The 25,098-nt window shown below is 42.8% G+C and overlaps 2 protein-coding genes across 7 annotated transcripts; one reads left to right on the forward strand and one right to left on the reverse strand.

The window, feature by feature from the left end:
• Window positions 1–9,772: 9,772 nt before the first annotated feature.
• On the forward strand, window positions 9,773–18,816 carry LOC127345679 (probable inactive DNA (cytosine-5)-methyltransferase DRM3). 6 transcript variants are annotated; one of them, XM_051372200.1, is made up of 12 exons: window positions 9,774–9,935; window positions 10,004–10,211; window positions 13,809–13,840; window positions 13,930–14,043; window positions 14,248–14,344; window positions 14,569–14,615; window positions 15,231–15,347; window positions 15,426–15,519; window positions 15,748–15,845; window positions 16,153–16,252; window positions 16,971–17,047; window positions 17,401–18,816. In XM_051372200.1, exons 3-12 carry the CDS (start codon window positions 13,838–13,840, stop codon window positions 18,631–18,633), a joined length of 1,980 nt encoding a protein of 659 aa, XP_051228160.1. In that variant the 5' UTR covers window positions 9,774–9,935; window positions 10,004–10,211; window positions 13,809–13,837; the 3' UTR covers window positions 18,634–18,816. The 6 variants fall into 6 exon arrangements, with proteins under 6 accessions (XP_051228148.1, XP_051228160.1, XP_051228165.1 ...); XM_051372205.1 differs by having other exon boundaries at window positions 10,004–10,205; XM_051372184.2 differs by having other exon boundaries at window positions 9,782–9,935; window positions 10,054–10,211.
• Window positions 18,817–20,745: 1,929 nt separating this feature from the next.
• Window positions 20,746–24,234, reverse strand: LOC127345703 (shaggy-related protein kinase alpha). The gene is made up of 13 exons (XM_051372215.2): window positions 24,073–24,234; window positions 23,191–23,374; window positions 23,012–23,104; window positions 22,861–22,920; window positions 22,487–22,759; window positions 22,317–22,391; window positions 22,154–22,210; window positions 21,934–22,074; window positions 21,799–21,849; window positions 21,624–21,719; window positions 21,462–21,545; window positions 21,269–21,371; window positions 20,746–21,172 (listed from the first exon to the last, which is right to left on the reverse strand). The coding sequence occupies exons 2-13, from the start codon at window positions 23,305–23,307 to the stop codon at window positions 21,090–21,092; spliced, it is 1,233 nt and encodes a 410-aa protein (XP_051228175.1). The 5' UTR covers window positions 23,308–23,374; window positions 24,073–24,234; the 3' UTR covers window positions 20,746–21,089.
• Between the last annotated feature and the right edge of the window lie 864 nt (window positions 24,235–25,098).

The raw sequence follows: 25,098 nt of genomic DNA on the forward strand, positions 1-25,098 counted from the left end.
TCATGTTGATGGCGGTGGCGTTGAGTTGGTCATCCACCACATCTCTTCTTGTCAAGTTCTTTGGATCTCGTGGTGAATAGCCCTCCTCGATGATACGCCAAAGCTCGGTAGAAGCGCTGCGCACATGAGAACGCATTAAGAATTGCCAATTCTCAAAGTTGTTTGACTCAAGTAACGGTGGTGAACCATGCGACAAGATATGCGGCATAGGTATTGGAATGTTTATGGTGTAATCATTTGGTGGTGGCACCGCATGATAACCCCCTAGACGTTCCGCAACCGGTGTCTCATCATCCTTCCCTTTTGTTGAAGTGCCGGTCTCCCCAAGCCCTTCCTTTTGTGGATCTCTTGTCGCTTGCACGACAAAATCAACAAGAGGAAGGGGCTAGCTTTTGGTGGGGGATCCTCGGCACTTGCTTTTGGTGGAGGGTTTGGTTTTTGTACAACCAACTCCATCATCATCGCCTTCATTTGGGCAACGACGGATGACTCCAATTTCTTGAGGTCATCCAACATAGCCGTCGTGAAATCGATGGCCGATGATGGAGCGGGTGGCACAAGGGAAGGTGACCCATTCTTATCCGCCTCTTATTCGGCCATTTCTTAGGCGGTAAAGCCCGAGCAAGAAAACCTTGCTCTGATACCACTTGAATGGATCGTAGCGAACAAGAGGGGGGGCGGTGAATGGCGCTACGACAAGTTTTAGTCTTTTTCAATTTTTATGCAACGGAAGGTAAATGTGAGAACTTTAGCAATAGGGGTGATCCTACAATGAATATCGGACAAGTGCAACAAGTAAAGGAATCAACAAGATAACGAGAGTAAGGAGCGAGACAACCGGGGGCGCGAGCTAAGTCGAGGTTTGTTTCCCGCAGTTCCTTCCACAATAGGAAGTACGTCTGCGTTGAGGAGGTGCTAGTCTCACACAAGAGACTAGACGGCCACACCACAAAGGAAGGCCTCACCTTCTTCCTCAAGAGAGCTCCACGAAGGTGCTCTCCCTCTTCCACTAAGGCACCGGCGGTCGAGGCGGTGATTCCTTCACAAGGTTGGGGCGAGCTCCACAACAAGGATGCTCCCAACACCCTATGGAGCTAGTACATCACCAAGCTAGACTCCATAGCTGCATATCTCCAATGCTCCACCATAGGAACCCTTCAAATGCCCCACCAAGGAACTCTTCCAATGCTCCACCAAAGGAACCCTTCCAATGCTCCACCAAGGAACCCTTCCAATGCTCCACCAAGGAACTCTTCTCCAATGCTCCACTAAAGGAACCCTACCACCAAGATCCACTTAAGGAATAGCTAGTATTGGTGAAATCTCTCTGGGTAGAACTATAGATCGGGGTCTCCTCCACCAATCCTCAAAGTTTGGGCAAGATTGGTTGGATGGTGAAGGAGATCCTCAAGGATTAAGCTCAGCAACAATGGAGGAGAGAGAGGGGGAAGAGATAAAATCGTGTTGGGGAAGAAGGAGCCCTTAAATAGGCTCCTCCAAATCCAACCGTTATGTCCAGTTTTTGCCTAAGCGGTACTACCGCTTCTGGGAAGCGGTACTACCGCTCTGAGTTTGAATTTCCCCAGATCTGGTCAAAGGACGCAGAGCGGTACTACCGCTTGAGGTACCGCTCAAGGTACCGCAACAGGGTCCAAAACTTACTGGACTCGAAGCGGTACCGAAGCGGTACGACCAGGGCGGTACAGCCGTAACTAGGTTACGGTACCTAGGCGGTACCGTGAGCGGTACTACCGCTTGTGAGCGGTACTACCGCTCAAGGTACTGCAGAGGTACCGCAGCTCGTTCTGTGGGACAATTTCAGCTCAGAACTCAGAGCGGTACCGTGGGCGGTACCTATAGGGGTAGCGGTACTACCGCTACAGGTACCGGTAGTACCGGCCTGGCTAAAACTGGTTTTCTTCCCTTTTTCTCTCCAACCATGTTACCTCGCTAAACACACACAAAACCAGAAAACCTATCAACTACGCTTCAGTCTTCCGATCTTGACGTGTCCGGCGAGGTCACCGTGCTCTTGCAAATCTAACAATGATACTCAAGGCACACGGTGAGATTATCAAGTGTTGTCATCAAACACACAAAACTTGGGGTTTAAAGTTTGCTCTTACACCAGTGCCACTGTGATATGTTTATTGAGTTATAACTAATGGGATTGCTCAATTGAGCATGATTGTTGACTAGACAGTTCCCTCTCTTGATGATGTGCTTCTGGATACAATTGTAATGCCTCTATTTAATTATCTGTGAGATATTGGTTACTTAATTGTGTCTCTGGATGATTCTGTGATCTCTAGGACCTCCTGTTGGTTCCTGTATATGCATGAGTTCAATTCTTATGCTGCTGTTATTGCTAGGCTTGGCTCTAGCATGCTCTGTCAAGCCCTGATGATCATATGATCATCAGTTGCTTGGTAATTGGCTGCTGCACCATGCCTGTGTCTCATTGATGCTCTTCCTTGTGTCTGTGTGACACACTGGCATGTGCTAGTGTATGCTTGTGCTTGCTCAAGCTACTGCTATTGCTTGCAATGATCCATTGGATCATCTGCAAAGCCTGGTGCATGGTTTACTTGTTGATATCATTTATCTGTGTTGCCTTATTTGATTTAGTGGATAAATGATGTGAACTGTTTTGCAGTAGTGATCATATAAATGGATTAATAGAGCTAAAGGGATGCCAATTATTTATTGGGGACCCTAGCTCACTCTGAACCCTCTGGGTAATGATCTGCGTGTATGGCTTGGAAGGTTTTGTGGTTGAGGTGACCTCAATAGCAATATCTTGCTGTTCTGGTAGCTCCCACCTCAAGTGGCTTGATGTGTATGGACAAATGCTCTCTGGCTTAATCATATTTGGTTGCCAGATGCTTTTGATGTTGACAATAATTGCAGAAAACATATATTTCTGCATAGCTGATGGTTTTAAAAGGGCTAGTGTAGTTTGGGTATAATTGGGTAAGTATCTGGGATAGTTTTCCTTCCTATTTCCATTTGGAAGATGCTACCACTTGTCTGGTTGGCATAACCATGGACATAGGCTTTGATTGATCCCTGGTCCTTGCTATTTCTACCAGGTTACACTTGGTCTATGACCAAATGATGATCAAAACAGGGTTACTCCACCCTTTGTGTGCATGTGTGAGCATGATTGTGCAGTTTATGAACAAAACCATCTGGTTTGTTCATGATGATGTGTATACCTCACTCCAGCTCCTAGGTTTTGCTGGTGTAGAGGATTTTCTTTTGGATGGTTTGTTTGCTTGCCCTGCTTCCCCTGGCTAGCATGTGCTTGATCTACTCCATGGTGGCTTGATCAACAGTGATCAGTTCTTGGTGGAACTATTTCTGGATGGTTTCTTGGTTAAGTGTTCTTCCTGTTCTTGTGTTCTTACCTTGGTGAAGCTTCTGTCGATGGAGCTGCTAGGGTTTTGGCTTGGTGAAAAGGTTTTATACCTAGCCCACCTTGCTTCCTTGGTCGACAGCACTTCCTGGTCACTTGGTGACTCCCCTGGCTTGTGTGTGCTGTTGTGCATGCACACAGCCTGGTGAGCTGCCTGTGTGTGTGACTTGAAACTTGAGCTTGTGGTGGATCAGCTCGACAGGGTTTTGGTATTATCCCCAAATTTTCCATTTCTTCTCTAACCTGCCAAGTGGCATTGCCACTTGGCATAATCCCTATTCATTTTGTCTTTGTTGTTTCCCTATGCAGGTTTTACGATGATGATCAAGAGGTTCTTCATCATGAGTTGATCAAGAACTTCTTGAAGAATTAGCTAGTAGTTTAGCCATTAATGTAACTTTGTAATTTTCATTTTCCTTTTTCATTTATTTGATTTCTGTAATGTGTTGTAATCATCATAATTCACAAGAATATTGTAAATGACTTTGTATCATGTGTGTTAATCAATAAAGCTCAAGGTTTCTCTAATGAGCTTTAATTATATGTTGTATTATTTAATATACTTGATTATTTATATTTGTTTAATGAATTACCTCAATTTGAATTATGATATATTCATGTGATGTTTGAATTTTGAAATTCAAACATACTTAGTTGAATTCAATCATACAACTTAAATTTGAGATGTACTATTCCCCTCTCTTCTCGAAAACCCTAATTTAGTGAAGTTGGGTCCAAGTCTATCGCACTCTCGAAACCCTAACCCTGTAAGGTGTCGAGAGAGAAACTTGTCCCCCTTCGATGCAGTTTTCTTTAAAAGCGCGAAATTTCCCCAGATTTTACGATGCAATGCACATCCCTTTCTAAAATCTACCCCTCGATCGTCTCTAAACTTGGGACATTACAGTACCCTGGATTCAATAGCTTGCAGAGAGGCTTTGGTTCTAGCAACCGATCTTAATCTCTCGCGCATAAAGATTGCCTCAGATTGTCTAGAGGTAATAAACAATCTTGATGATGTCTATTTGGGTAGATTCAGTTCAGTAACAAGGTAGATCAAGTCAAGAGCTTCAGACTTCGCAGAGGTTGCCTTTGTGCATGAGCAAAGGTCCTCAAATGTCGAGGCACATAGTTTAGCGCGCTCTTCTATGCAGGTCGCCACGTCTGGATAGTTCATACACCGAATGAATTTTGTATCCCTATGTATTTGATTGATGAATAAAGTGGAGGCCAGTTTACCCTTAAAAAAATGTGCTCTTTCAGCCGTCGATCATCCAATCGACTTGATTATTTCGCCCACAGACGTATTTTTACCTAAAAATTACTATATATGTATGACCCCGAAGAGAGTTCTCGGGATGAGAGCGTCGCACAAACACAAAAACACGAAAATGAAGGTTGCAGCAAAGAAGATTGGAGGGAGAAACTCCGTCGGGATCACCGCCGGAGGGATCTTCACCTTCTCCAACGTCTTCATCATCATCACCATGATCAAGGGAGAGTAGTCCACCTCTGGACTCAGGTTTGCGGTAGTAGCCTGATCTATTTCTCTCATGTTCTTCATAGTTCTTAGTGCTATATGAGCTGCCTCACATGATTATGGTCATATTTGTAATACCTATATGGTGGATCCTTATTCTATGATATTATGCTATGAGATCTGATCATATTATGTGTAAGATGTATTGATAGATGCATATTATGTACCACATTCTTAAGTATTTGTTTTGATCCAATATCTATGCAAGAGCGTGTGTGGGGTGATGTGTGTATTAGATGGAGTAGCATGGTTTTAGTGATTGGATAGTGACAATATTTTCATGATCCATTATGGCTTTGTCTTTTCTTTTGCTACCGCACTAGGGATAAAGTGAATGCATGTGCTATATTCGTCCCGTGACAGCAGTGATGATCTTGTTTTTCAAGGTAGCATATTTGATATTCAAATCATGTCAAAGTACTTATGGCTATGCTTTGTTAATTATTAATACAAGATTGCATGGATTTTCCCCTTCTTGTGGAGTATAAGAGAGTGCTGCATCATCTCTATATTAGGACGTGATGCCCATATTAATTATGATCTTATGCATACTATTATTTACACCCTCATATCCCATTGATGAATCAATATTTTTCCACTACAACTTAAAATATATAATAGTCAGGTGAACCCATGAACCCAACCCACTTTTTATCATAAGAAACACCTTTATACTGCTTTTATCTTGTTTTCTACTTGCAGCACTATTTTAATCCGAAAATACAAAAATATTTACTTTTCTTATTTGTATCCAAAACACCAAAAACAATCAACCCCTTTATAGTTTTTATTTAGTTATTTTATCTAGTCTAGTTTTACTTGCTTTATTTTACTTGTGTTTTATTTACTTACACGAAACCTTATGCTTGACAACCACTTGGTGGAGTTGGGGACACAAGGCTTTTATTTTACTTACAGGATTGCTAGAAGAATGGAGAAGAGAATACTCTTTGTCCAGTTCCCCAAGAGTTTGATATAAACCCTCGAGTCACCCTTGTGGGGAAAATACTCTGTTGACACAACACTCTTCACTTGGAGTCCCAACGTCATCACCACCATGTTACTTCAATGTGGTGTTATTTAGCTCGTTATATTTGTATGGAAAAGGGATACAACATGACGGCCTTGGATTTAAGTTTGTGTTGATGGAAAATACCATTTTCCACACTCTGTATGGCTTACGTTTGGTGCATGTGACTCCGCCAGATTGAATCCTCTTGGCTCCTTTCACCATGCTTTAAGACAAGTTACAAGTAATTAAAACCTAAGGTTGTGAAATGCTCACATGGAAATGAAAGAGAATAAGTTATCATGCATAATGGACATAAGAACCTCTAGATGGAGCATGAGATAATGGATTTTATATTAAACAAATAGGCTTAAAACATCATATAAAATCCACTCATCAAACGCTAGGAATTTTCACCTCCTCCGATGGGCTCTAAGAAGCATGCATCATCGTCTCCAACATGTGGATGCTAAAGGTTTTACGCATCTGCACCATCACCATCACGAGCCACTTCACCTTGACCAAATCCTGACTTCCTCCTTTGCCGATCACCACTTGTCGTAGCTCGGCCTCACATAACTTCAAAATTCATAGCACCTCAAACACATCAAGAGCTTGCTTTGACAACCCCTCTCTTTATCTTGAACTCTCAACCGTCACGCATGGTGACCTTCTAGTTTTCTGATTACTCAGAATCCAAACCCTAAGGCGCCAAAGTTGCGATCTACCAAGGTTGGGCAGGCAAATGCGTTTACCATACTATCAGTCTGAGCATATGGGATAGCGGAGGGGAGGTTGGAGCATGGGAAAGATGGATTTCTACGACGACAATGGTGATCAACGTCAGAGTCACCAAACCCTAGGAAAAAAACCCAGGTCATCGCGTCCACAATGTCCTTATGCTTGTACCTCTAGTGGGTCTAATTATTGTGCTCTTAGGAAAAAAATTGCAAAATGTGCCGTTTTGTTGAAATCCATCGAGTAACTCTAGACCTCAGAGGTTAGATCCTCTCCAAAAAAGAAGAATGGTTAATATCTAACTTATGTATTTAAACCGGGCCATATTTGGGATTCCCGTATCCACGACGATTGTGTTCTGAGAATCAGGGATAACATAATCTAAAGAAGCAATGGGCCTAGACAATAATTACATTCTTAATGACTAAACCTCATATTTAGTCTTTAATCACATAATGTAGGGCAGGGGTGGGTCATATGATATTTCCCCATAATCTTTACTATTAGTACAATATAGTCGCCCTCAATTGAGCCCAACAAAGACAACAATGCCTTCAAGTTAGACGTCCTCTCCCCTCCTCGAAAAAGCTAGTCACCACCACAAGTTTCTTTGCCTCCTTATGGCCTTGCTGGTTCCCCTCCCGCCTCTACTGATCCAACGACAGGACATGGAGAAAATTCTAGGTGTCCCTCGCGTAGTGACGAATAAAGCTCTAGGTTTTTGTGGTTGCACCCTCTTGATGGGGGTGGCGGCGATGCATCAAATAATCTCTCTCAACTCCTACCCTCTTGATGATTTGCTTGACAACATCGAGGGGCTAGTGAGAGTTGTTCAGTGTTGTCTTGGTTTTGTGGTTTGTCATATTTTGTCATCATGGGGTTGCTCCTTTCTAAAGGCGAGGATGCTTCTAGTCTTGGTTGTGCACCATGCACCTTATTGCTAACCAGCTTCTTTGTTTCAACCGGCAGCATGTACCCGACCGGTGGGGTGGATCGTGCGATGATCCTAAACCAATGTGCCTTATTCTCCCAAATTTCACCATACACTACATGCGGACATCGCGATGATTTTATCGAGATTTCATCTTTAGGTTTATAGCAATGACTTGGGGATTAATATGGTTTCCTCTGGTTGGACGGTAGAGTCTACTCAACTCACATCAAATTATGTTCATTGATTTGGTCTCAAGGTTTGCCTGAACCTTCTAAGTATGTTTTACATGTGCTTTTTTGGCATAATTTAAAGACGGTTATCCAAATATTTATGTCATAATTTATTTCCTACTTAAAAATGATGTACTCCCTTCAATGCATATTACTTAATGCTAAAATGGGTGTATCTATAACTAAATTTTTTTTTTGAGTGATCACCGGGGGGAGCGAAAAGCTCCCGCCTGAATTTTCCATTTCATCAGAGATTGGGGTGGAGCCCCGTTTTTGTGGTGACAGCAGAATTTTTACGGGGGGTGAGGGAGACAACACCCAACGCCACCAGTCAAGGGGGGAGTGTGCTCAAACCAAAGCCAAAAGAAACAAGGAGGGAGCTCATGGTCGCTCGGGGAGGAAATAGGTGAGCCACAGGTCGACATCGCCCCGGAGCTCAGCAGGGAGTCTCGCACGCCACAAGACGGCGTCATCGCGGCAGTTCTTACGGAGCAGCGGAAGGGAGGGAGGGAGCCCCTGGAAAACCACGCCATTTCGGTGCTTCCACAGGTGCCAGAAGCACAGGAGGCGGAGGGTGGAGGACGTCGCGTGAGGCGCAGACGCAGGCAGCGCGCAGGAAGCAGCAACTCCAACAGGCCAGGTCTCGTCACAGGTGGCGCCAATGGAGCACCAGAAACGGCGGGCGAAGGGGCACCCCAACATGATGTGGGCAGGAGTTTCCTCAGCGCCATTGCAGAGGGGACAACTGCTGGCTGCGAGGTCGATGATCCCTTTGTGGAGGAGGTTGGCGCGACACTGTATGCGGCCGCGCACCAGGAGCCAGGCGAAGAAACGGACACGTGAAGGGGCCCAGTTTCGCCAGACGAGAGCGTAGTGCTCATCCTGAACGCCGCCCATGGTGCACAGCCCGTACACATCGGAGGTGCGGATCCCGCCGTCTTTTTTACCACAGAGGGGGAGAGAGCGCCGGTCTGGAGTTGAGCCGAGGCGCACACCACGGAGGAGGTCAAGGAGCGTGTCCCGTTGCCTGGAGGTAGAGGAGGACAGGCGACGGACCAGCAGGCTGTCGAGGCCGGCGTGGATCACCTGCTGCACCGTGGCGGCGGGGGAGACGCAGTGGGAGTAGAGCTCCGCCATGGCCGACAGCAGGGGACCGATGGGGAGCCAGGAGTCCAGCCAGAAGGAGGTGCGGGCGCCGTCTCCGACTGCAACTCTGGATATGTCTCGATAAAGAGGGAGGAGCCGGAGGAGGGAGCTCCAGTGAGAGCCACAGAGCGCACCAGCCCCTTCGACGGCGTCAAGCGGCGCGCCATTGAGGCTCGCCCAGACCCAGCGAGGCCAAGATTCCCCGACGGCGGAGTGGAGGCGGTGGAGCAGCTTCAACAGCAGGCATTTGTTCTGATCGGCGAGCGAGCGAACGCCCAGGCCACCCTCGGTCTTGGCACGACAGACGAAGTCCCACGCCACCAGGCATTGGGCGCCAGACACTTTGTCGGAGCCCGCCCAGAGGAAGGCACGACGCAGCCTGTCCAGGGCAGCCAGGATGCCAGGCGGGAGCTCCAGAGCGCCCATGGCGAAGGTGGGGAGGGCGTCGAGCACGGCATTCAGTAGAACGACGCGACCGCCGGACGACAGCAGCAGAGCACGCCAGCCAGACAGGTACTTGTCAACCTTGGCGATGAGGGGCGAGAAGGCCGCTAGCCGGAGCTTTTCAGCCGACAGGGGGAGGCCCAGGTACGTCTGGGGGATATAACTAAAATATGTCTAGATACATCTATATTAGTATCAAATAATATGTACGGGGAGTAAAATAAACCAGCTGTTATACACCAACTTTCTCCACACACAAAAAAAACCGAGGAGAGTGAGTGTGTCATTTTGTGAAATCCTCGGTCTGACCGTGACCCCGGAGCCTCTCGAGAAAAAAGGAAAAGAAAAAAGACAATGGTCTCCGCCATGGACGGAGCCGCCGCCGCCGCCGCCGCCGCCTAAATCCCCTCTTGCGGCTCCGCCCCGGTTGCCGAATCTGCCGTCCCCTCCTTCGACCGAAGAACGCCTCCCAGCTCGTAAGCATAAAATTCTATCCCTCTTCCCCTCTGCTCTGTACAGCGAGGATGTGATTCCTTGCCTCCAGTACAAACCGGCGCTTCCGGGTGTAAATTGTCACGCTCGTCGTCCGTGCAGCTGGAGGCACCGCGACTCCCGGCGGCGCAGACAGACCGCATTGCCGGCGCCGACGCTCGCCCAGCCCTATCGCTGCCGAATCCTGTGTCCCATCCCGCCGCCGCCAACGCCTGCCGTCCCTCTTCTCCGGCGTCAGCCTGACATTCTCTCCGGTACAGGCTATTCCTCCTCGCCCCCTCCCCTCCCCTCCCCTCCCCTTCCTTGTCCTCACCACGGATGTCTAGATGTGGTGGTGTTATTCTGTTCTAGTTTGCGACTGTTCTCGTCAATTGGGGAATGATCAAACCGATTCTTGTTCGTAGACTTCTTGCATTCAGCTAGATTTCTTCTGAGCAATGCTATTTGTAACTGTTGTCATTGCCTATGGACTATGGTCCATGTTTTCTCTGTAGCTTACCTTTCAGTACAATTTTAGCATGGCCTCCTCGGGGTGACTCGAGACCTTGCTGTTAGGACAAAAAAGGAACTTTTGGTTTCATGGGGTAAAAGTGAAAGTAAAAAATATGATTCTCTGAACCATCAGTATGATGGATCGTTTCTTACTATCATTGTATAATAAGTAACCTAAAGAAGGAGGTGAACGATTCCTGGGCTGGGGACAACTGTTAACTCATGCAAATTGCTCCATGCAAGTATTGAAAAAGGAATCTGGTCATCTGGGTGGCCCTCTTGGCCTCTTGGGTCTTGATCCTTGAGTCTTCTTTGTCATGAGACCAGCACCTTTTTAATTCGTTTTGCTTCACATCAAGATAAAGTTCTGTGCTGCTCTTGCTTTTGTAAGTTCAAGAACCATTAAATTCCATGTGTGTGTCCTCCATATTGTTTGATAGCTCGATGGATGTTACAAAGCTTTAGTTTACTGCTACTAGCTGCTTGAGTAGTACCTACTAGCTCATGGTCGGTTCGAAATATCTCTCCTTTCTTTTCAGAGGAGCTTAATCTATGATATACTTCTGCTTGATTTCGTATTGTTGCGCTGCTTCCTTCATACCATACATCTTTCAAACTCGTTTTTTTTTTCCTTTTGGGAAATCAATCAAATAAAGGTGGCTTTTGTTAACTCCTTTTGATCAATGTTTAATTCATATTTTCTGTCTAGCTAGTGCTGTCTATATTTTCTTCATATGCACTGAGCTATTAATCTGGTCGCCGTTTGTTTTAGTTCAGTCTACTCTCTTCTTTGTTACCAACTACTTGAGCTCAGAACTATTTCTGTCGGGGGACAGTGTTCTATTCTTGGTTTATTCTAGTCCACATTTATGTTCGTGGGTATCAAGTTCCCTGTACTATTCTTGTGACTAGAAACTACAGCTTTGTTGACACGAAAATATGATAGACTGTTAAAGTTTACTTGAGTACGTGCTGCTCAGTTCTAAGTGATTCACAATGTTTAGCGTCTAGTATCTATATTGATCTGTTCTATTAGCCAATGAAAAATGTGTTCCTCGCGCTTGTAAAAACAGATGTATGAAATCAGAATACAGATGTAGGGCTGTCAACGAGCCAAACTCGAGCGAATACTGCCCAGCTTGGCTGGAGCTCGATTTGTATTTCGAGCCTACCAGTGAGCTCGAGCTCATCTCGCCAGCTTAATGTTGGATTCGAGCTTGGTTTGCCTGGCTCATCATAGGCTCGCGAGCTAAAGGTTTTTTTTTCTACCACAACATTTGTGCAGTAGACAGGACATTTGTGCAGTAGACAGGTGCTAGCGCAGTGCGTACGTTTGACCTCTCACACTGGCTCTCGCTTTATAGCTACTGGTCCATCGTGTTTTCACCTAGTAAAGCGAGGTGGTACTAAATAAGCTAACGATGCTACATCCTACAGAGCACAAGCAATAAGGATGGCTCTAATCAGTTGTGTTATCTTTGGGTCTGGGCTCCCACGGCACTTGGGTCAAACTTCAGATGGGCTTTTACATACATATTTAAAAGGCACGTGAGAATTAGCGGTCAAGACATCGTGAGCAGCCCAGATTCTACGACATTTGGAGGACAATTACCTCGGTCGCGGCAGAGTGCAACCATCGATCGAGCAGTATTGAACAATTTGAGTTCGAGCTTGCTTACCTCGCGAGCCTCAAGCGAGGTTTGAGTTCGGTTTGATTAGGTGTTGAGCCGAACTTATAACGAGGCAAGCTCAAACCGTTTGTTGAGCCTGAATATTTTTGCCAATCCTATACAGATGATATAATAGTACCCAATCCTATTAAATCCATGTTGCTGTCTCATATCTTACCACTTCTTGATTCTACTTTCCAGTGTATGCCCATACCTAAAATTTTCTTTGATATAATTATAATTAAATTACATGATACTACCTACCAGACCTGGTTCTAAGTGTATGTAAAGTTGTAATGGACACATCATAATTTGCAAACCTATGTCGTAACTTCAATCGCTAAAGCATCGCCTTTTTAACTACATTTATTTGAGGTGTCGAGCATGTAAAAATATGGTATAAACTGACAACATCGGCATGTCATTAATTAAGGAAAGATTGGTGTTGCTAACCTTGGTTTCCTGGCAACTGCAGTTTATAGCTTATGAAGTCACATACTTGGTTAAATGGATTTGTTTTCTGCATTTACTAGCAGCCATGTATATGAAGATTGCTCACTGCATAATTGGCATGCTCTAAATGACGTGTTATTTTGAGAGTGCTAAGTGTAAAATGCCATGTGTGCTTTCTTCTGAACCACATATTCACTTAGTCTTTATACGTTAGAGAATCAGATTCGAATACGTCTGATATTTTATTTTGTAATTTCTTCGGCGCTGTATAAGTTATGATGGTCTACCTGTGTACGAATGTATAGGCCAATTTCAGTCCTCTTGAAACTGAGCTTTTAGTTGGTTCATCATCTGTGAATTGTGTATGGTACATCAAGATACTTTCACAAGAGGATGTGCATAAGTTGGGCAAGCAAGGAAATGCTCCACGTCACCTTTCCGAAGTGCAAGACCGTTGAGAACTTACATTCTCCAACAAGAGAAGTGTTCGAGCAGTTTCCACGAAACTTGTCTCATGTTTAAAATATGTCACTTAAACATATTGTAAGCTGGTTTTAATCATGTCGCTTTTCATTGCTTTTAAAATTATTTTTATTTGAATAACTTTGACATCCTTGTCAGTGTTATAAAACTGATCTTGTAAAGATTACCCCTGTGTGGTAAACAATTACGATAATGGGATTGGGTGAAAGGGAGGGGTTCACCAAATCCCCTCCCATCCCTAATCCCCTTGGGGGTAAAAGAAAAACTCCATTGGTAAACGAGGCCTGTGGAAGCCTTATTTTGCTTGGATTGCTCTGGTCTTTTTTTTTCCCACTAATCAAATCCAAAATAACGATCATCAATATCAGTCCGAGTTCTCAGTTGTAGGATTATCCATACCAATGCTGTAATATTAGTCGATGGATCTGGACACGGCAGTGCACGACTGTTATCCCCTTTGTGAAGATTTCTTCTTTACCCTCTCTTGGTTGTAGGAATAGCACAATCTCGTGCCGGTGATGGGTTTCTGTTCATTTATTGCCCTTTTTGCTGACCGATTTCAGCATCGGTTGTCTTGGACATTGCTTGAATAAATTTTGATATGTACATTGCATGGTGGATCGTCCTTTGATCATGTAAAAAGAATACTAACTGAATTGATGGTTTTTGGGTTTTTTTTTTGGTCAGATTGTAAAGAAATGTGTGTATCTGTGAGAAATACTGCTATATTGATGTTGTTGTTATCTTTTTCTTTTGCAGGGCCAGGTTTTGAGTCGTCTTTGATCAAGATGGTAGTAGCGGACCTTGGTGGTTGGTCTATTCACGTGTTGTTCCTCCTTAACTAATATGCTCACTTGGTGGTTTTTCTTGCTAAATGCAGGTCAAAATTGAAGATTTTGATGAGGATGGCGCTGTTAGCGCTCGCGCCGGGGTTCTTAGGAATGCTGGTGTGGACCCACAGCCTGAACTCACGCATGCTAGTGTTAAGCTGGAGGTGAGATTTGCCTTGAAACCTTGTAGTATAAAAGCGTTGATTGATATATGTTGCAAAAATGATTGTAACAAAGTGAACTCCTTAGGTATATTGCAAATAGAAATGGTGAATCACAAATTCGTAGGACCACCACAATATTGAGACACTGTTCTTGGCCTTGATTAATTTCTGAAAATTGATTGTTGCTCTTGACTCTTACTGTAGGAAGGTCAGCCAAGCTCGTCATCCAATAATTTGAGATCACAATTTATTGGCATGGGATTTTCACCAATGATGGTTGACAAGATGATTCAGAAACATGGTATGTTATTCTCTGAAATGGATTATTGGATATGTGTAGAGATATGCAACTTTTGTTTTGGTTTCCTTATATTTCCGTTGGGTTTATACCTAGCCAACCCCAACTTGCTTGGGAAAAAGGCCTTGTTGTTGCTGTAGAGATATGCAACTTTTACAGCAATCAACACACAGTTAAAAAGACAAATGCCTTTCTACCTACTAATCACCGACTGATCTCCCATCCAGGTGATCATGATTCTAACACTATATTGGAGTCGCTTTTGTCCCATCCTGTAAGTTTTTCTCATTTCTGGTGCGTTCTCTGGTTGATATGTTGGGGCAGTAATAGTGTTTAACACTAACATAATGGTCTGCTTTTATAGTAAAATTTTCCCTTAACTAACTCTGCGTATATTTTTCTGCTTATAGTGCTTTATGTTCCAGTGTCCTTGGTTGAATAGTTTTCTGTCACTACTTTCTTTTCACAATCATTAATAGGTAACTGAATCCGTGGAATAAAATAAAGCATCAAAAATTGTTTAGGCTGATATTGAAGCAAACCTCTTTCCTTAGTATTATCGCTTTTCTTGCATAGCATTATCCTTGTACTTAATTGCTACCATGATTTACAGGTATTTTACTTAGTATATTTATGTATGCACAAATCTTCAAATTCTCGTTATTGGTGTTAAGATTTTGTTTCTTCTATGTAGCCATACATTCATTTTGTGTAGTGTTGTATTGTTGGTGTCGATTTTAGTTTTTTTTATTAATGTTTATATTTTGTGTTATATATCGATAAAGTGTTGGTTTTTGTTTTTATTGCTGTTTATATTGTGTGTTACATATCGATAAAAAGAACTAAATTTGTTCTCTCTAAATTTCTAAAATTAACTTTTATGTTTTAGCCTTCTCAGAATTCTGGATCTGAATCATCAAGTTCTTTGGGGAGTCTATTTGATTCTGATAATGAAGAAACAGTTTCTCCTTTACTGTCTAGAAGAGAAGCTAACCAAGACATCAAAGTGATTTCCTAGCTCAAGCTTATCGTTATATTCTTTGTTTTGATTTCTCTTGACCAGTTTTCTAAATTCTAATTTCAGCCTGAGCTGGATTCTTTCTCAGAAAGGAGCTCGTATTTACTCAGTATAATGAATTTCTCCCAGGAAGAAGTTGATATGGCATTCAACCAGCTGGGTATGTGATTCTGCATTGATTTGTAAACTAGCAAAAATATTTTTTGATACGTTTTTATCGTGTAGTGTTGATCTGATTAGAGCAAAGTTTTAATTAGTTATAGTTGAACCAGTACCACACCCTTGTAATTCTGTCAGAACACCATTTGTTTAATATAGACAGGACAATTTAGGTGTGTTTATAATGATTTACTTCATAATATACATAATAATAATATGTTCAATTCAGGTGAGGAAGCGCCACTTGATCAGCTTGTGGATTTGATTGTCACTGCTCAAGGAGCAGGTTTCTCAGGAGGCAAGGAAAATGGACATGCTACAAATGAGGTGGTGCCTTTTGTTTTCTCTCGCAGTTGTTGTTTCTACTTCTGAATCTTGATCTTTGTAAATATAAAGTAAACTTAGAGGTATCCAACCATCTGTACTGTATACATTTGCTTGTTAACAATACTAACAGCCAACAACTGCAGTATAAAACTTCAGACAGGAATGCTAACGGTCTATCATGGTTGTTGCCTATGTTTACAATTTGTTTTACTTTCTTCAACACCTTGTATGTGTTGGATTCTGGATTGCATACAAAAGGTGATCAACTAACAGGCTGGAACTTAATTTTTAAATGATGCCTTTTCAGGAAATGGTTGAATCGTTGTATGGGGAAATGGATAAAATTGTTTCTTTGCTCCGTATGGGTTTTACCGAGGAAGAAGTGTCACTTGCTATTGACAATTTTGGTAAGTTTTATTTCATATTATTCAATATTGTGAGCTTCCTTACTACTTTTACTAGATATTGTCAATCCTCCTTCAAAAGATGATTTACGATATTCTTCCAGTGGGTTGCTTATAATCTCTGTTAGGAGCATTTACACAAACAACATACTTTTCATACTTTTAGCAAGCATCATTTGCTGCCTACTTTTTATGTAACATGGCTCCCTAAGTATACTGACATTATCAAAGTCTAATGACCATTAAATTCCATCTGATCTAAAGTATCAAATCTCATACTCCCTCCGGTCAGGTTTATTAGTCATGCGTGTATCCCTATGTTCTCAATTTGACCTATATAATATAAACTATATAACACAAAAATATTATTATTAGTATATATTACAACTAAAGTTTCTAATGATATATTTTTTGCAATATATATCTCATATTAAGTTGGTAAAATTGACAACCTAGGGATACGTGCTGGGCCTATAAACCCGACCAGATGTATTATATGTATGTCATGACACATGCTCCCCAAGTACCCACGTGCAAAACTAATGAAACATGATGTTAGGACAGAACCACAATTTTAATGTATCAGTATGTCATTTATATGCTGGCGAGTACATGTTTACTTATAGTCAACTACTGTTTGTTTGTTTGTTTGTTTGTTTGTTTGTTTGTTCTGATGAGCTCCTACAAACCTTATTAATGTCACTTTTCTTATTCTTTTCAGGTCAGGAAGCACCAGTCCAGGAGCTGGCTGACTCAATTTTTGCAAGGCGTATTGCCAGTACCATTGAGCAGAAACAGGTAATGAATGATATTCATTTCTCACTTCTACAGACTTCTTTTTCTAGAACTTTTACATAATTCATCTTGTATATAATAAGGTTGATTATACAGTAGACTTGTAGGTTAGATCAATTTTTTTACATAAACAAGTTCTATAATACTCTTTATGAGTTTTTTAGTTGGTTTATTTAATTTACTAAAGTATGTAACTTTGTGATTTACTATATCATGTAACTTTGTACCACTGACTTCAGTTCATATGGAAAGTGCTATCTTCTTTACATGCGATTATGGATACAAAGCATATAGTAAAATTCAATTAACAACTGCTCTCGTTTGTAATCTGGCATCTTATGTTCTTTTGTACGCAGGTCAAAACTGAGCCTGAATTTCTAGGTGAAACAGAAACTGAGTATTCAACATCCCATCAGAGGTTGAATTACTATGATGATGATGATGACGACGACAAAAAAAGGGTGAAAAAGGCTAAGCATGTGCTCGGAGATGATAGAGGAGCCTCAACTAGTCGTGTTGTCAGGCAGCCTAGCCTTACTCCTTGGTCAAGTGGTCGTTTTGGGTGTGATGGGTCTATGAAGGAAGAAATTCATGAAGTGGCATCAGGCTCTCGTGCAAATATTCGTGGCGATCTAGCCAAACCTCCATATTTTCTTTATGGAAATGTCATTGACATCACCAAAGACACATGGCATAAACTTTCAGGTTTCTTGTTGTGTGTGCAACCCGAGATTGTGAATACTCAGTTATTCTCAGCTCTATCAAGAAAAGAAGGTTATATTCATAACCTACCAACAGAGAGAAGACGGGTTCTGAAGTCACCAGGTACCATTGAAGAAGCATTGTCATTCACAAGAAAGTTTTGGCCATCATGGGACAAGAGAAAGAAGATTTATGGTGTTAATTTAGAATTGGCAGGAACTGAAAAGATTTGTGGGGAGTTGGAGAGAATGATAAGAGATTCACGAGGAAATCTTTCAGAAGAAAAGCAAGCGCGGATTATACACCAGTGCAAGATGGCAAATCTTATCTGGACTGGGCAAGACAGGTTGAGCCCTCTGCAGCCAGACCAACTGGAACGGATATTAGGTTATCCATCTAACCATACAAGTTTGCCTAATCTAAATCCACAAGACAGAATTGCTGCTATGACATACGCATTTCAAACCGATACCATCGCTCATCTCTTATCGGTCCTAAAAAACATGTATCCAGATGGGCTGAGGGTACTATCTATCTATAGTGGTGTTGGGGGAGCAGAGGTTGCTTTGCACCGTCTTGGTATTCGACTGAAGTGTGTAGTGACCGTTGAGGAATCTGATGTGAACCGGAAGATCCTGAAACGGTGGTGGGCAAGAACAGAGCAGGCCGGAGAGCTGAAACAACTAGATAGCATCAAGAAGCTGAAGACCGATCTTCTTGAGGAACTAATGGATAAATTTGGTGGCTTTGACTTAGTTGTTGGTGGAACCTACAGTTCATGCAGAGGCGGGACTACAGTGAGTGCTAATATGGGCATGGACTCTGGTCAGTTCTTTGAGTATGTTCGTGTTGTTCAAAGAGTGAGAAGTATGCATGGGCTGAATTAGTTCTTTCCTTACATCACTCTTTCCTTAACCATCCATCTTCGACAAGGTGTTTGTTTATGCGTCTTGTTCCATTCTGTAGCATTATTTGGACCTGTGGATGGTAGTAGGATTGAGATGTACGCTTTGACAGCTAGAGAACTCTGTACTATCTCTATCAGTGAATGATGAGTTAACTGTTCTTAACAGTGTGCCTGCTGTGTCTGTTTGTGTGCTGATTTTGTTTTCACAGACATGATCTGTGTCTTGTATGCATATGTCTGTGTGCGGATTTAGTTTTTCACAGCCAGAATCTGTGTCTTGTATGTCTGTCTGCAAGCTGATGAAAGGGTTTGTTCACAACCATGATCAGATCTTTGCCGATGATGGTCTTAGGTACAGACAGCAGTATATGTAAGTTTGCTGCCTTACATTCTGTGTTTTTTTCTCCCCTTTTTCAGGTTAAGAAATGTTCAGGTACCTTGTTAAGATGCTTCAAACAATTGTATGTGTTAATCTATGTGACATGAGCAGTTTCTTCATTGCCAAGATAAGCACATCAGATCAATCCAGTCAAGTTTTTGAAACAATGGTAAACGATTTGATTGGTGTGCACTCATGCTTGAATGATGAGTGAACTATCCGTCTATTCCTTATTAGCTGCATATTAACAATTAATCGGTGGTACACGAGTTATCCTGTTTCATTTGATTGGTTTGGTCATGTTTCTGTGTTGTTTGAAGAGTTAAAGTCCTTTCTGCTTATATAGATGTTTGATAAAGGACGTACCCAGTGCTGAGAGCTCCCGCACTGTATGGGGTCTGGGGAAGGTGTTAGTGGCAAGTCTTACCCTCACGAAGTGCAATGTGAGGAGACCGCGACTCGAACCTGGGACCTCTCGGTCACAGGCGGTGAGGCTCTACCGCTGCACCTGGTCATGTTTCTGTGTTGTTTGAAGAGTTAAAATCCTTTCTGCTTATATAGGTGTGACGTACCCACTGCTGAGAGCTCCCACACTGTGCGGGGTCCGGGAAAGGTGTTAGTGGCAAGTCTTACCCTCACGAAGTGCAATGTGAGGAGACCGCGACTCGAACCTGGGACCTCTCGGTCACAGGCGGTGAGGCTCTACCGCTGCACCAGGCCCGCATGTTTGATAACGTCAACAAACGTGTCAAAGCAACTCTTTCTTGTTATGTTGTAAGCCTGCAAGTTCTACGAGTTTCACCCTTTTTATAGTGTTAAAATGAAATGCCCCAGTCCGTGTTAAGTCTTTTTTTTTGAAAAATTACATGTAAACAGGGTGCCTGCTGTTTCCTGTATGTGTCATGATGATAAACGAATTTGTTCACAGCCACGATTTTCGTCTTGTATGTGTCTGTCTACATATTGTCATGTTGATAAAAAAATTCTTGAAACAATGGTACGCGAATTAATCTCTTTGTAACTTGTGTGGGTGCATTCTGATAAAATTTTGATCATGGCTACCAGAGAGAAAAAATATCGAATGGAGAATATCTTAGAGAAGAATGATGAGTTAACTATTTTTAACAATGTCCCCGCTGTATCTTGTATGTGTCTTCACAGCCATGATCTATGCCATGCATGTCTCTGTCTGCAAGCTGATAAAAGGGGCTTGTTCACAACCATGATCAAACATTTTCCTATGATTGGCTGAGGTACAGATATGTAAGTTGCCGATTTACATGTTCTGTGGGTTTCCCTTTTCAGTTTAGAGGATACCTGTAATGCTGCTTCAAACAATTTTAACTATAAATTTGTGTTGTATGCTATACAGTACATATTAAAGATAAGTACTCCCTCTGCTCCATATTAGTTGGCGCTGACTTAGATGGATCATCCAAATCGAAGACCACTAATATAGAACATTGAATATCATATCAGTTCACTCAGATTTCTTGAAACAATGTTATGCTAGTTGTCTGGTGGACGACTTGCACGTACTGATAAAAACAGTTTGATCATGGTCAACAATAAAAGCTTGGTTGATGTTCTGGGATAGACATGCGACAGCAGTAGGACACCTACTCAAGTTCAACAACTGGCAGGTCTTGGAGATTTGCCAACTTATCCAGTTTGTACCAGAGTTGGGCAAATACTAAAAACTGGACAATATGATGAGTACAAATGAATTTATACCTCAATCCATGAACAAATATTGGACCAAGCATTTTCCGTACATAGGGTGCATCCTTCCTTGTATGGTGCTATAGAAACTGGTACATGAGCTCAAGGGAGAATGGCCGAACACTTGGCACCTACTTTACAGAACCATGGGTGATTTGTTACATCGGCAGTAGGGGGAAAAGAATACATGGCATCGATGAGAAAAAAAAGAATAATAATCACATGCATCGTCGCCTATATCCCACGTGGCTGCAGGCAATTTCAAACTCCTCAAGTTTCTAGTAGACGACAATTGGATTGATTCTGAACTAATCTTCAAGCCATCCTCTGACAGATCACCATCCTACAAAGGCGCATTGCTTCCGAGCATGCTCAGGGATGAGCTTCACCATGATGTCCATTGGCACCCCCTTCAACTCTGTTCAAATCAAACACACCAAAGTTGCAGGTAAGTAGTTGATGGTCGGTTCTTAGACTTTTGATTAGTGCAACCAAGTTGATATTGCAGACTTACCATGGGACTTGAAGTTGAAGAGGGGAGGAAGGAAGCGGCCATTTGGTAAGCGGGTGTTTGGATCCCGGAGTTCATCAAAGAATGGATGGATTAATGCTTCCAACTGTCACAAGTAAAGCAAGTGGCTATGTAAGCGACAACAATTACAGCTTGTGCAAAACAATGCTTGTTCAAACAATGCAGTGACACTCACAGCAGTTGACCGAAGGCTTGGTGAATACTGCAATAGTCTGGAAACAAGATCTACTGCTTCAGCAGGCATTCTTTTGTGGAAGATCTGGTCAGGACAAAAAAGTAGTAATGTTAAACTGCAGCTTTTAAGGCAAATAAAACAGTAACCATGCAAGGTTCCTACCTTGTGCCATGGGTGAGCTTTGATTTGTGGGAACTTAAACTCGGTATAATTTGGATTCATGCACTTAATTTCTTCTCGTGTAGGGGTTCCTAAAACCTGAAAAAAATTATGTACATAGGAGTAAATACAACTGACATGCAGTAACTTCCTTGGGGAAGAAAGATTGTTAGTTTACCTTGATGATTTCAACAAGCTGGTCAACGCCACTGTCCCCAGGGAATATAGGCTATTACAAAGAAAGCAGGTCTTAGGAAGACAGATTCAATAAGCTGGAAAGTTCAATAACCTCATATAAATTGTGACGACTTACCTGTCCTAGAAGGAGTTCAGCAAGAACACAACCAGCAGACCAAACATCAATTGCCGTTGTGTATTCTGTAGCACCAAATATGAGCTCTGGGGCTCTGTAGTACCTTGAACAGATATAGGAAATATTTGGTTCTCCTTTGACCTATCAGGAGTACAACATAATTAGGCACCATGAAAATGCCAGTGCTGTGCTATGAACATCAGGTAAGGTGTAATCATACCAATACTTTGGCGCTGCCAAAGTCACACAGCTTCAACTGATGAGTATGTGGATTCACCTGGCAAAAATAACCTTTCATCAAACCATTCAACTATACCAAAATTAGTGCTCAACTAAGCATGCAATGCTTCAGGAAGGGTTGGGTCAATCTGTAATATATGTACCAGCAGATTTTGAGGTTTGATGTCCCTGTGGCACACTCCGATGCTGTTATGAATGTAGGCCAAAGATCTACATATCTGTCAATTATAATCAAATTTACAAGTTATGATCAATGCAGAGTAGTGCCTCAGTAGACCAAAAGGTTTCGGTGTGAAAAGCCATAAAGTTTTACCTGATACATATACAATTTTGCATATATCAAGGGCATGCGTTGGTTCATCTTGTTGTAATGTTTAATGACACGATGAGCAGTCTCCGGCACATACTCAAGCACCAAGTTGAGGTAAAGCTCCTCCTTCTCAGTCTTTGAGAAAAAACAATGCTTTAAAGCCACAACATTTGGGTGATCAAGAACTCGCATCGTTTGCAGCTCACGGTTCTTATATCTCTTGTCTTGAAGAACTTTCTTTATAGCTACAGTCTCGCCAGTTTCAAGACACTTGGCCTATGCAAGATTATTCGAAAAAGTTGGGGCCATCAGCTATTACCGGATAAACGTGTAACACACTTATGAACTAAATAATACTGATTCGTCCAGCAACAAACCTGGAAAACAGTTCCAAACGACCCATGCCCTACCACACGCTCAGCCATGTAGCTAATGGTCTGCAATGCAAGATGCATAACTCAGCACACATAATTATCGAGTTACAGAGAGGATTGTCATGATGCCACTTATGAAGATTTTTAAAAATACCTGTTTTGCTTGTCCATTTCTTCCCTCAATGCTTGTGACTATAATATGGCCTGGTTCCGTCCCATTGCCGTTGACTACGATATCTTCAGGGTCCTGCATTGTTTGCAAACATGATTAGGAACTGATCAGCTGCGAAAAGACACTAAGGGTGAAGTGGTCAAACACTCTAGGCACATTACCTGATCATCCCTTATGCTCATGTTGCTCATCTGATTCGGCAGATGACCAGCATCACCACTTGTACTGGTGTCACTCCGCAAGCCCACAGAAGGACGCATCGCACCAACCGAGGCCATAATGTGGTAGATTAACCTAATATGAGATACAGGCTACCGTTCAATATTCACCGTCCTCTTGGTAAACCTGCAAATGACGACATTACTGTGAGTCAAAAGTCGCCTAGAGCTAGCTCGCAAGTTACTGGGTAAGCCAATCGCGTAGAGGAAGTGGTGATAAGGCTTAGTGTTGGAATGCCGTCCATTTCTAGTTTCAGATAATTTCTATTGTTCGATAGGCTTGAAGGTGCCGAAAAGGCAGCCATTCCTATCCAGAAATCAAATTTGCCATCATAAACATGAAAACAATCAAATTCTCCTGACAAGCATGAAAACAGTGGCCAGCTCAACCAAATTCTGATCCCAAACATGAAAACAGTTGGTAGCTCGACATATCCAGCGAAGCCGATACCCGCCGTTTGCTTCCAAACCTCTTTGACTAAATTCTACGGTAGGCATAGAAATGAAAAGAAAAATCAACGCTTCCTCGATCCAGATCGCCGCATCAGCATCGAAGCCAGCACCCATCCTCGCAAGCTCGTCCCACCATCCAAGACGCGCGCTTTCATACCAGCAGAGGAAGCAACCGAGCTCCGAACCCCGCGACCACGACTCCACGAGGGACACGAGCACCTATCCTCCGAATGGGACGCGGAGGTATCACCTACCCTAAGTCTAAGATCGCCGCGCCCGAGAACCGCGCCTCCCCTCGCGCACGAACCCCGCCGGAATCGCCGGATCCAGGGACAGCGGACGCAAGAATTGATTGACCGGTGGATGGATTACCTGCCGGACGAAAAGAAATCCCCGAATCGGAGCGGAATCCGGCTGCCGCGGGGACGAATTGTTCCCCCTCCCTCCTCAGCCAGCCAGCTCCGGCGCTGCGGGAGGATCGGAGGAGAAGAGGGGGGCCGGGGCGGCGAGCGAGCCAGCGACCAGAGCAAATGCGAGGGTGGGGAGCCAGCGGGCAACATGTTATAAAAGAGAGAGAGAAAAAAAACACATAATTAGTTGCTCATTAATTAATTGCTCCGGTTTATTTACTCGTGTTAATTCCAACCTGTCCCTTTGACCGTTGAAAGGGCTCCGCTGCCGCACCGCCCTCCTCGTGTCATGTGGTGTGGGCCCCGTACTTCCATCTGTCCAACTTTCTAGACTTTATATTTTGTACTCGCTGCCGAAATTTGATCGTTAATTTGGTTAATAAAATATAAATTATATGTCTACAAAAGCTATATTGTTAGATTCATATTTTAAAAAGCTTTCCAACCATATATTTTTATGACACATAGTTCATATTTCATTGATCAAAATAATGGTCAAAGTGTCTTTTTAAACTAAGTGTGCATCTGTTAAACCGATCCGGAGAAAGTTACATTGATTCAAACATTTACTAGGTTGGCATCAATCATAGCTCTACATGTTCTATTTGAGAATCATAGATGTACATATATTGTTGCATGTTCTTGTTTTTCAGCTCCTTCTCGTGTTTTGTTGTCCTCGGTGTGGGGGTGGTGCAACAAAACTTTGTTACGTATTGTGATGGTGAAACCACAACCATAGCTTAAGTTTCGTATGAAAAAAAGTACATCTCTTGTTGAATTGTTGGCACACAATGTCTAAGTCTATCATGACCGCCTCTTTGACGGTTCAACGGGCGAGCATGGACCGAAGGTTGCACCAATTTATTCTACTGACAATTGACTAAACAAATCATCACACATAAATCTTGATCGCTTTTTTACCACGTTTCTATATATCTTATCTACTGCGCATCTTAGGGCCTATTTGATTCATAGGAATGTTGGAGTA

The sequence above is a fragment of the Lolium perenne genome, chromosome 1 (genome assembly GCF_019359855.2).
Source record: "Lolium perenne isolate Kyuss_39 chromosome 1, Kyuss_2.0, whole genome shotgun sequence".
Classification (NCBI taxonomy): Eukaryota; Viridiplantae; Streptophyta; class Magnoliopsida; order Poales; family Poaceae; genus Lolium; species Lolium perenne.